Genomic DNA, 13,246 nt, shown 5'->3' on the forward strand with positions numbered 1-13,246 from the left:
AAATTTTCAAGACAAAACTGAGCACATATTTTTTTTCCTGTGTCTTTATTTCAGTTCTGCTTGAAGACTTGGGCTGGTCAAGATTCTGTCTTGGCTACATTTAAATTATAAAATTCTGAAAATAATCCACATGGTGTCTTTCCCCTCTATTTACTTCTATTTTGTATTCATATCATCTCCATATAAGTACTATATTGGAATAATGACTGCAAGTATTACAACCATAGTGAGTTTTATTCCAGCTCGATTTGTCAAAGGTAGTGCTTTGTGGTATGGGCTATAATTAGGAGAGAAGTCAGCATTCATGTGTACCTTAATAATTATGTATAATGTACTTATGCATTTTAGATTTGGTAAAATTTTGTCTTTGAAAAGAAAATGTCATTTTATAAATTAGTTCTATCTTTAGCCTTTTCATAATAATAATGCGGTTTACTTAATGTGTTACTCTTTGAGTCTATTTAATACTCTTAGAATTGTGAATTAAAGCATACAGCAAAGCATCAACCATTGTAGTTTCATCCCTTTGACCATGAACTCCACAGCCACCTCTAACTATATAAAGCCTTTTGACATGCACTGTAATGATGCTATCCACAAGAAGCTGAACATTTACGGTCCTCTCTGTCATCCTGCTGGATATTTAGGTGTTAGAGCCTGTGGGCCCCAACATAGATAACTATTTTCCCTAACTGGACCGATACGGAGGTGCAAGGAATAACTAGACACAGTTTACACGGTCGTCACGGAAAGGCATCTCAGGGTTCGTCTCCCCTGATGAACTCCCCGCGTTTATTCTCCAAACAGCTTTTATACCAACACATAAATTGAGCAGGAAAATACACCAGACCTGTCTCCTAGGTAACTAGGTGAATGGCGTTTTGTCACGTCCGTATCTACCTGTCTGCTGTGTATGCTAGCTTGAATCAGCATCTCTATAAGGCATCCTCCAGATTACAAAGAAAGGAGCAACAACATCCTGACCCTTTGTTAGGCAGAGACAGCCTGTCTGCAGGGCTACACGACCACCTCAGATGAGGCCTATGGCTTTAGCGCCTGGCTGCCACACCATAAAGAAATATGGGCCAACATTTAGGTGCACACACCACTGCTAAGTACCACAGTCCTCTCAGGACGGAATGAGTCTGTCCACTTCTGGAAAGACTATGTAAGGTCCATGAATGGGAAGAGTACTTATTCTATTAAAAACACATTTCTAATAAGACATAGAGTTTAAACTCCCTCACCACCATGGTTTGTTTATATATAATTCCTCCATCGGTAGAAGGGAGACATTGCACCTGATAGTTGCACTGTACCTCTACCTCCCTCTTTAAGCGGACTCAAATCACTTTGAACCAGGTGCCTTTTCTATGTGCTATCTAAACTAGATTTCATAGTTACCTATTCATTTGAGGAACTGAATTTGGAACTCTTTTTACATGTGAGATAGTTGACGCTCATAAAAATTCAAATATTACAAATACTAGTAACTCTTCAGTGAGTGGCTACTACAGAAATGATGTTTTGAGTCCACGGATCATGTTGAGTCCTCATCTGACTCTAGGAGCAGCATTTGCCACAGCTCACTCTTGCACGAGTGAGCTCACTCGCTCTTTTGTATGTTCTTGATGCTTAACAAGCACACTGCAAATAATATTCAGCCATGCAAAAAGGAGCTGAAGTGTTTTAAAGTAATGATATGCCATGTTTGAAAGTGTGTAGTTTAGAGCTATGGGGAAACAGGTGTGTGGATACAAATACATTCAGCATAGTATCTACTGTGAAGGCAGAAGAGGCAGACAGACCGCTCGGACACTGAGAAAGGAGAAGGTAAGAAATCTAAACTTCATTACAAAGGCAATCAAATGTTATTTTGAGTAAACATAGATTTTTATTTTAGAAATATTTCTTTGGTCTCATTTTGGAAAATGGATTTGAGTGGATTAGAGTTTGAAGCTAAGAGATCACTGAGTTGGCTGGTTCGGGAAACCAGGCAAGGAATGAACACAGTCTAAGCTGACTTGTGGGACAGTCTCTCTGTGTGAGCTCCTGAATTCTTTCCATGGAACAGCACATTTGGTTCTTAGACCACTGGCTGTAGCTGCAAAGCAGCCCTAAGTTTACAAATCAGGAGAGTGAGGCCTGAAATGTTGCAAAACTTTCCTGAGGTCCTGGTCAAGAAGGTAGAGGTGGGGATAGCTGCAAAAGATTTGTGTGGATGCAGCTTATCAATGCACACATGATAGCCATAACCATAGGCTAAAAAGTAATGAAATAGACCAGCAATATACTCACGTCTCCAAGTGTGAAGCCCACACTTCAGAGCGTTGCGAATGCACTGTGTGGCTTCTCTAGTCTGAAACGCGTTTCTTTCCAAGCAACAGAAAAATGGCTCCTTCACTGATGTAACTCTAGTCTGACAATGGAACCTTTCTAAATGCTAAGATCACAATCCGGCAAACCACTCCAATGCCAAGAAATGGGCAGCTGTATAGACTTCTGGTCTATTTCTTAAATCACATCGGTTGGTTCCTTTAAATCAGTCCTCTAGAGAGGGCTGACTTCTGATAGAATTGTACAATTTTCTAATAAATGTGACAGATTTTATTGGTGGATAATAGTAGAATAAGCTTCCAGAACAGTATTTTTAAAATAAAACATCTGGGCTTGTGGGATTGCCTCCCAAAGCGCTTCTGTGTATCTGAGAGAATCTTATACCTTGATGTCTTCTGTTTATCACGCTTTAATTTAATGTGTGATTGTCTTTTTACTTTCTGAAATCAAGAGGGTACTAGTTACTTTTGTTTGAACACTATATCTGTTTAATATATTGGGCGTACGATGGTCCATCACAGCAGGGAACTCATGGCCACAGGTATTTGAGGGAGTTGGGCACACTGCATCAGCAATCAAGAAGCAGAAAACAATGAATCTATGTATTAGCTCCCTTTCTTTTTTCATAAAGTCCAGGATTCCAGCCCATGAAACTGGTGCTATCCCTAGCACATAGCTCCTTCCTCCTCAGCTAATTTAATCAAGATAGTCTTCTACAGACAATTTCAGAGGCCCATGGTCCAGGTAATTCTAAGTTATATCAAGCTGACAACACGGCAACCACACCACCTACCTACCTACTTTCCATCTCAATCACTTGTACTAGGCAAATCAAAATATCATCCATTATATGCTCAACATTGTTCCAGGACTGGAGATCTAGCAGCTGTCAAGCAAACAAAACGTATGAGCTCACATTCTAAAATATATAGTTGGCAAACAAACAAAGGAGCATATAATGAGACTCTGGGAGAATTTATTACTTCTCTGAAGGCAAGTGGAGCAGGGTGAATGAAGAGTGTCCAAGGCCATTTCAAGTAGAAAGTTCAGGAGAAACCTTTGCAAGGATATCTGGATTTAAGTAAAAGCCTGGGGGTGAAGTAGGGAGGGACATTTCATGCAAAGAAAAGACCTCTTGAAAAGGAATCCACCTGGTATGTTTTTTAAAATGGCAAGAAAGCCAAGAACATACGTCACATAGGCCCTTATCAACCATGGGCAGAGTCTAGGTTTTACTCTAAGAAACAGAGTCTCCAGAAGTGTACACAGAAGGAAACAGATCTCAGGCAGACGGGGGTGGAAGTAGGGAGGCTTAGTCTGAAGACTACAGTCAGAGTCCAGATCAGAGAAAGCTAGTCTGATTGTTTCTAACTCTGCACATGTGTTTGGGCATAGGATGTGCATGTGAGTGCATGTGTGTATGGAGAACAGAGGCATTCAGTCCTCCAGTACTGAAGTTTAAACAGGCAGTTAGGAGCTGCCAGACATGGGCGTTCTGCAAGAGCAAAAAGGGCTCCCAACCACTGAGCCATCTTTAGAGCTTTTTTTTTTTTGAATAATCGTTACAAAGTTAATTTAAATACAGCATTATGGAATACAAACAGAGTATTGTATGGGAGGTGAGAAAAATCACAGCTTCATCTGTCTATAGACAGTAATCCATGGCTCTTGATTTGGCCCAGGCTAGAAATATCCACTGCTGGGCAATTCCAGCTGCAAAGTCAAGCCCCAGGACTACATTAAGAGATTATTAGCTAACACTCGGTTTCAGTCCTGGGTAAAACAACAGCATTTCCATCCCTGTGTAAAAACCGGATGTGTTTTTTCTGCTGCTATATGAAATGTGCATGTGTTCTCTGCTGCAGCCTAGAGATCCTTCTGCTACGGCTGGCACTGTTCTGGAAGCCTGGGCCCATCAATGAGTCTGTCTTACTTTTCTTGCATCAACCTTCTGTTTACCAAGGATGGCAGACATATTAATACCTAGGCATCAAGCACCTCTGCCAGGTTCTTGAAGGATTGCACTGTGAATCCTAGACCCATTTTCTCACACATGATAACCCTAGGAAGGTTTGGATACAAGTGAAGAAACAGCAGTTCTTGAATTTTGCTGTGGTTTTTCTTCCTGTGCCATGAATTCTGATGGCAAGCTCTGTGTTCTCATTTCTCTGACACTCTGCTGGCTCTGCCTGGTTCATAAAGCCACCTCTCAGTAGAGGGAATACAGTGGAGCTCTTTGTCAGTCCACTGAAAATAACTCAAGACTAATGGCTAACTGCTGAATGCAATCAGATTGCATTTCCAGTCCTATAAACTCAGACACACCTTAGAATAGGGCTTGGATCTCTGGTGTCCGACATTCAGTCTGACTCTGCCAGGCCATCCTGCTGTGGGAACAGTTCAGCCCAGCACTCATGGCTTTTCACCCGGCTGCCCCATTCTTATGGAACAGCCCAGCCCAGCACATGTGGCTTTTCACCCGGTTGTTTTGCCCATGTTTTATTTAGCCCCGGTTCCTTACTTTTTTGTTCACCTCATTGAATTTTTCTCCCTGTTTTAGGGCCAGGATTTTAAAATACTTCCATTTAAAAAAGTTTATGTAATAAAATAGACCATTTAAAAAAGTTTATGTAATAAAATAGATATTTTCATTTTAAAACATCTTTTAATCCTGGCTAGTATTCAAAAAGGATGTTTAGGGTCACAAATTTGATGTATAATATAGTAATATAATTATGAGGCAAAAAGTTGTTAACACACTTGCGATCACTGTTGACAAATAGCAGAGATTTTTGCGGTTGGGGGATTAACTCTATGTCTATTGGTTACATCTTACTTTGTGTTCACCAACTTAAAGGAGTCTTAGCCTCTATGTCTACTTTACTGACCTTCACACGATTCTCCACCTGGTGCAAACATCCCATTGTCATGGTAGCCATCTCTGCACTCACAGTGGTACCATCCAGGCAGGTTAATGCAGTTGGCACGGCTGTCACACTGAACAAAACCGTCAGAGCACTCATCGATGTCTGTTTGATAAAGGAAACAAAAGCAGGATTTTATGCAGTCGTTTTATCCTCTTAAAGAATCTAGAACATTCTGCTGTAAGGCTACTATCATTCTTACTGTCAGCAAACTTTGAAACTGAGAAAATATAAAATCAACATAGTTACTTGGTAGTCAAAAGCTGTGCATAAAAAATGTAACAGTTTTTATTAGTAACCGGAGAAACATCTAGAAGTCTTCTTCTCCATCCCAAATGATCCCACTGCAAAGTGGAAATCATGTTCTGCGGTGGTGGTCTGTGATTTTCATTAAAAATATCTCCAGGTCAGGTTGGCATAGTCTGGGATTGCAGGTTTCCAGTCCCTTTAGGTTAAGCATGAGCATGGGACTTTCTTCAGTTACCTTCGTTACCTGGGCAGAGTTGTTGATATGTAGTACTTCCAGGTAAAGCCTTGAGGGAGCTGTGTGTGGCTCACATGTTCCCTTTTAGTTCATAACGACTAGCAATTTCCAGAAGCTCCCAAGACTAACCTGAGTCCATGATGGAGGAAGCTAGGGCACATTCCATACTACCTGAGATGAGCAGATTATATCAGCAAGAAACTATTTTGTGTTGCTCTAAGTCACTGGGACTTTAGGATTTTATTATTATTGCTACTATCAGTATAAGCTATCCTGACTAAATACGCAACTCATCTTCAATAGATATGACAACAGCATTCATGCGTGTGTTTTTAAGAATCTATGGCATCTGTGTACTTTACCAGTTCAAACCACACACACACACACACACACACACACACACAAATCATGTTGATATATGAATAATATGTTGAACACATGAAAATACTGAAGCCAATGTAAGTTACAGAATTTAGCAAAGGTCAAAACAGTTCACAATTGCCTGGCATTCATGTGTGTTCCTTCACACAAGGAGACTTGGGCAGAAATTGGCAAAAATGTAGCTTGGGTCTCAGATTTCTATCAGAAGTATACTATCATTTCCCAACACTGTGAGCCATTTTCTGTTAAGGCTGATGAATGATTAAAAAAAATTCCCATAATACTCTGTTCTCCTCATTTGCTTGTAGGGAGAGAAAAGTGATCCTTGGGATTGTCTTACCAAATACTTTTATTTCCTCACTATCTCCTGATTTTCTGGGCCCACTGGCTTAACTGAGATCTTGCTAAATGATCTGATCCAATAGCACTGTGTCACTGTGGCTGCCTAAAAGGTCCACTTGTACTTACTACTTGCATCTTGATAGCCTCATGCCATAATGGACGATCCTACTTAATGAGGCAGGCAATCTTCCCATGTTTGTCCCAGGCACATGGCTCAGGATTGTTGTAGCATGTGATCAAACATAAGGGTGCTCTGCTGTGAAAGGGAGGCTGAGCGATCTCTGAGTCCCTCCTTTCCGTTGGCTTTGGCTGGTAGAATGTATTTCTATCTCAGTTTCAGTGATGCCAAACTCACAGATGCATATATTAGTTTTGTTACTTTAGTTTTTGGCAGTGAAACTCAAACCCAGGGCCTTTAGCATCCTAGGCAATGGCTCTGCCACCAGGCTGCACCCTCAGTTCTTCTGTTGTTTTCTGTTTACATATCCTCTTTTTTTGTGCTCATTTAAAATTTATTGATTTATTTATTTGGATTGTGCCTTGTAGCCCAGACTGGCTGGGACTATGTGACATAGTCCGGGCTGGCCTTAAACTGAAGATCTTCTTGTCTCTGCCTGTGGAGCGCTGGGAGTCAGTAGGACAGCACCATGTTTGGCTCTGCCATTCAGGTTTGAAAGGGATAAAGCTGGGAATACATGCATAACTAGCTTTTAACAACCAAAGATTTAAGCCCTAACTCGTTTGCTCCTTGGTAAGAGCTCCTTCAGTGAAACTAAGTGTAAAACATACTCTCAGATTAATAGCCATGGGCCAGCAGCAGGCATCTCATAGCATCGTAACATTTTAGCATTGTTTCAGGAATAGAACGCATTCATCTTGGCAGTTCCTTTACCCACGAATCAGTAATTCCTACCAGGAAAATCAGGGTGATGGCCAAATCAGCTAACTAGGCAGCCTTCCTGCCATGCATCCACCTAGGCCTGCAGGTTTTAGAAAAAAACCTCTTTGTAATGCAGGGCCCCTCCAGCTGAGGAACTTCTGATTACAAAGGAGTCTGCACTGCATTTGCTTCAGCATTGACTGGTCTTTTCCTGTAACAGAACCTATGTGGAAAATTATGCCATCTCGTAAGTGTACAGACAAAGAAAACAAGCTGACAATTAAGCTTTAGAAGTGATGTTCATTTGAGGAATGCCGAGGAGAGATGTTCAGAGTCCCTTGGAGAAAACTGAGCTCTTAGAGATGGCCACTGTCAAGACCACGGATAAGATGGAGCTTCTGTGACTGCGGCCTATGCAGTCTTCCACCCGACCTTTCTTCCTGACTCACCGTGGCTGTGAGAACTGCTCACCCCACGAGATGGGTATTTATAAAAGATGCCTTTCTCGGGAGGCAGAGGCAGGCGGATCTCTGTGAGTTCGAGACCAGCCTGGTCTACAAGAGCTAGTTCCAGGACAGGCTCCAAAACTATGGAGAAACCCTGTCTCGAAAAAACAAAAAAAAAACAAACAAAACAAAACAAAACAAAAAAAAAAACAAAAAACAGAAAAGATGCCTTTCGGGCATCACTCCTTCTCCAGTTGCCCAGCCCACTCCTAAGCGCAGCCTCCACTTCCTTCATTTACATCACAGCACCCCAGCACTTCGCCTTCATCAGGGGCACACACCTTCCAGTCTTTGGCAGTTAATAGAAATGCTACTGATCGCATTTCTTCCCACTCTGAATGCTGAGGATACAAGAAGAGGCTGCTGTGGCATATTGTCACATACGGTTTGAGCATTATTTTCCTCTTAACTCATTATTATATAGCTCTTTAGAGAATTATATAATACAACCTGTTCATTGATTCAGTTTAATATTAATTACTTACTTAATACCTGCTATGTGCCAGCAACTAAGTGCTGGAGAAAAGAAATGGATATATAAATATGTGTGACTCCTGCCCTTACTGAGCTATCATCTACGAAAATTACATCCTAGAAAATCAAATTTATGAAAATCTGAATTTACAGCCATATAGAGCACAGTTTCCCAGAATGTGGTCTATCTGTCAACATCAATGTGGTTTATAGGTAGCCGTACACAAATATTTCATTTTAATGACTATGCACTTATTTTCTCAATTATTTCCATTTACAGCAAGGAATAATAAGAAAAACAGAGGTGAAATAAAATTTAAATCTAAAAAAATGGGAGGAACTATAGAAGCAGCTTCAGGTCAATACTAATATATATGCTCTAGAAACATGAAAAATTAAGAAGGTTGAAAGTATCAGTACTGAAGAGAAACTACTCACATTTCAAGGAAGATTTGTGTGATAATTTCTTATATAATGAAGTACCTGCTTCAACTAAAATATGACTCAATTTATAAACTCTACATGCCATGGCTCACCTTAGATGCTTGTCTCCATTTACAATATGGAAGGAAAACTAGCTAAACAATACATATGACTTCACTTTATAAGTTTACTACACTGCTTATAAACATAGGAGGTACTTGCTATATACAGTACTTTGTAATAGTTATTCATTAGGGAATAGTGAAATGCCCATATATGTCAAATGCTCCAGTAGTCGTCATTTTGTGGTGAGAAATGAGCATTACTCTCTCAGCATTTCAAAGAATACAAAATACTGTCAATAGTTTGAGTGCCTTACTCAAGGTCAAGGTGCAGCAGTAAGCATTCAACCTTTTATGGATAAATGGTTTTCCACTGTGCAGATGTGTATACATGCATTTTATCCATTCATTCATGGATGAATTTTTATATTATTACTTTTGATACTATATGCAGCAAACAGGGGGTGCTAGGAGCCTTTTCTACATATGGGTTTCATTTCCTGTAGCTATACCAACAAGTTCAATTGATGGGCCATATTGATCCACTTTGAACTTTCTGAGGAACCTACATCCCGTTTTGCACAATGGCAGTAGTGCAATTCTACGAATGGTGTAGAAGAGCTGTCTTCCTTCCACACCTTCATGAAAACACTCCATCTTTTGTCTCCGACACCAGCCACCCTGGCAAGAGTGAGAGGATATCTCAGTGTCATCTTGGTATCCATCTCCCATCCAGGGCCACCATGGTTGCATCAGTGCTAGGAGGACTTCAGAGTCATGGAGGCCTGTGCGGTGCTAGTTAGACAGGAAGTCTTAAGCTGCTGAAGTCTGGCTGCTACTGAGACTGCTTCAGAACCCAGCGCTACTTCAGTCAGCTGGTGGCAATGAAGGCCAGAGACCCAGCTATGGGCTATGGATCTGCCTGGTAACCAAGCATCCTCTCAGTATCCGCCTGGATTTAGGGATCATGGGAATGTCTCCAATGCTGCTTTTTTTTTTTTTTTTTTGGTGTGAGTGACCAAGGCCATGCTCTATTCTATGATCAAGTCCCCATTTTTCCCCAAATAGGCAGTCAGCCTCTATTCTCTCTTTGCACTGTGGGTGATGTCCAGCCATCCTTTCTACCCTCTTTAATGTGGTATTTCTTACTTCATTACCAGGTACAGTGCTTGCCATTGTCTTTTGTAGATCTTCTAAAGGTATTTTGCCATCAGTAACAGTTGAGATTGATGTTTCTCTGCATGGGAAGACAATCACATGACAGCCCTATTCTGCCATCCCATGGGTCCTCTCCCCAACATATTAGTTCTTGTTTGTTTGTGGATTACAGCCAACAGGAAGTGAAAGTGTGTTTGCATTTCCCAAGCAGACAAGTCACATAGAAGGTATAGTCATTAAATTAAGGACAAATATTAAAAATGAGTACAGCTTCATCTATAAGCTCATTGATAGAATGCATAGCTTTAGGTGCTCAAAAATATTTTAGTAAATAAGCTGAAATGTGAGTCACAACTCATGCATTTAGTATGTTTCTCTACAAACAAATGGAGACATTTGCAGAAATTATAACATAAAGTCATTCATTGTTCACTTAGAATACATATCATATATACATTGTTTTATATATATTGCCTAATGGAAGAAAATGTTAAAATTTTCAAATAATTCACTTTTGGTTGCTATCTTTAAGGAAGTTAAAACTTAATTTTACATTATATCATCCAGTTGAATGAAACACACAACAAACAGGAAATCTTAGAAGATGAAGAATGTAATTTTAAGAATGACCAAGTTTGCTGAGGTGGTAGCTGGGTTGGGAGGGTGCTTGCCTGGCATGCATGAAACCCTTGAAGTCCAAAGCTTCACAAAGCGGGTCTGGTGATGTACATTTGAGATTGGTTGATATTGGAACAATCAGGATTTAGAAGCAAGGGCATTGAAAGTTCAAGGTCATCCTCATTTATGTATGAGTTTGAGGCCAGCCTGGGTCTGAGGTTCTATCTCATTTAGAGAGCAAACAGTTTTAAATCCTTGCGAATTGGATTATTCAGAATGTTAAAGAGTCATATAAACTCATATGTTTTAGTCTTAACAACTTTAATTTTGTATTCTTTAGATACAGTTTATAAAACACCAAATATAAGTTTTAGAAAAATTTACTACTTCGTTTGCATTCTGTCTAAGAAACTAGTTTCTGGTTCACTGGGGGTAGCTGAAAGTTTTTTATGCCTACATTTAGAACACTAGCCTGTGATGGTATTACCAGCCTACTCCAAAACACACAGAATCTAAAATCTAAATATGTTTAGCCATCAACAAAAGTCATTAGTAACATTCACACTCCAGGAGTTGAAGTCAGCTTAGATGATAAAAATTGGAGGTGATGCTGAAGATATATATTCCAGAAAAGCACAGACAAGTCAAAACAGCTATTAAGAACAAACCAAGAGAAAAATTAAAAGCATCATATGATGGCAACTTGTTTTTTCTCCTTCAGGTTTCCAGTTTAGTCCAAACTTTCTGCAATGCCTCCGAACCGGCTTCAGTGGCATCCCACTGAAAATGAGTTATGTCATGACCACTCAAGGGGTTCTTTCAGAAAGTGGCAAATGTGACCATGACAAAATTCAGGGATATTATAGAATTAGCCATTTGGGTGATACACACTCCCTTCACTCATATAACACCAAACTTTGTGTATCATTTTGTAGATATTTAGAGGTGTCTGTGCCTAAATAGACCCCAGTCTATATTTACTCCTCTTCCTCTTTTTTTTTTTTTTTTTTTTTGGTTTTTTTCGAGACAGGGTTTCTCTGTGGTTTTGGAGCCTGTCCTGGAACTAGCTCTTGTAGACCAGGCTGGTCTCGAACTCACAGAGATCCGCCTGCCTCTGCCTCCCGAGTGCTGGGATTAAAGGCGTGCGCCACCACCGCCGGGCTCCTCTTCCTCTTTTTAAAACATTTTTTTTTTTGAGAATTTCAGACATGGGTACTGTACTGACGTAATTTCCTCTCCACTCTTTCTCCACTCCAATTCCTAAAATACCTATGCCTCACAAATCAGCATGCCATCCACAGGTGGGGCCACACAGTCTGTATCTTCCTATTTTAGTGCACAGGCTGCCCACACACTCACTAACACTCCTCCTTTTAAACGAAGAGAACAATAATGAGCAGATACTCTTATTTTAAACACAAAAACCAGAAGTGAAATTCAACTGTATTTGGGACTATTTTTAGTATCGGTGTCAAAGACAAATAACAAGAGTGTTATGACATCATTTCTCATAAAATAGTACTTGTTCTATTTATATCACAATCTTGTGCCCAGGCAATTAAATTATATTGATAAACAGCAGGCAATTAAGGATCCTCAAAACAATTAATCAAGTCCTGATTACTCCCATGGGGCGGTTTGCTTTCTTGATGATCTGCTGTTTGTAAAACCACAAGGTCATTTCTCTCTGTCTTTTGCTGAGTTTCTGGGAGTCTGTTTTCAACATTTAGGTGAGAGTGCATAAAATAGTGTCTAAAATTTCATATCTGGAAACTGGTTCTTATATAATTTTTAATGAAAATACATAATAGATTTTAGACAATGTACAATGTACAACAATGGAGAACACTGCAGATTTATAGACATTTGTTTTCATTATGATGTGGTTCATAATTAATAATGAATGATATTAAAAATGCCAGACACAATTTCTTCATCACATTATTTATTCCTCATAACCACAATCAAGTGAGGTATTCTTTATACTTGTATCATAGACAAGAGAGTAATGAAAACAGGGCTATCCAAGACCATTCCATAGGCCATAGCCCCTTGGACCCTAACAAAATGCTAATCCGTAAGACACTGGCCAAGAATAAAAAGACTACAACTGAGAATAGCTTTTATTTTAATTTCTTTCATTTTTTGAAATTATAATAGAAATACATAATTCCCCCTTCCTTGTCCTCCCACCAAACCCTCCCTCATACCCCTCCTTTCTCTTTTCAAATTCATGGCATCTTTTTTCATTAATTGTTATTATGTACATATATGTATATACACAATATTCATATATATGTATATATGTGTATATACTTTATTCATATATATGAACACATTCATACACACATATGTAAAACCTGCTTGATCTGTATAATATCCTTTATGCGTATGTCTTCAGGGCTGACCATCTGGTATGGGATAACTATATGGTGTGTTCCATCCTAGGGAAGACCATTTCTTTGACGCTCAGCACCGCTTAGTTACCTTTTGCTCTTTGTGTATGGTTGAGGCCTCCTGCCTTGCCCCGTCACCTGCCACTACAGCGTGTCTATTGATGTCCTTGTTCCCATCATGTTTAGGCAGTCATGTTGGAATGACATCATGTCATTCCTAGGAGACACAATCTCACAGCAAACTCCTTGATCCTCTGGCTC

General features: G+C 39.8%; 1 protein-coding gene across 2 annotated transcripts in view; it reads right to left on the bottom strand.

Moving 5' to 3' along the window:
• Nell2 (neural EGFL like 2) overlaps positions 1-13,246 on the bottom strand; it is a 315,528-nt gene that overhangs the window by 12,602 nt on the left and 289,680 nt on the right. For both annotated transcript variants that reach the window (XM_057791706.1, XM_057791705.1), the window contains exon 17: positions 5,226-5,366. In XM_057791706.1, the coding sequence (XP_057647689.1) occupies positions 5,226-5,366 (141 nt within the window). The remainder of the gene's footprint in view (positions 1-5,225; positions 5,367-13,246) is intronic.

The sequence above is a fragment of the Chionomys nivalis genome, chromosome 17, assembly GCF_950005125.1.
Source record: "Chionomys nivalis chromosome 17, mChiNiv1.1, whole genome shotgun sequence".
Classification (NCBI taxonomy): Eukaryota; Metazoa; Chordata; class Mammalia; order Rodentia; family Cricetidae; genus Chionomys; species Chionomys nivalis.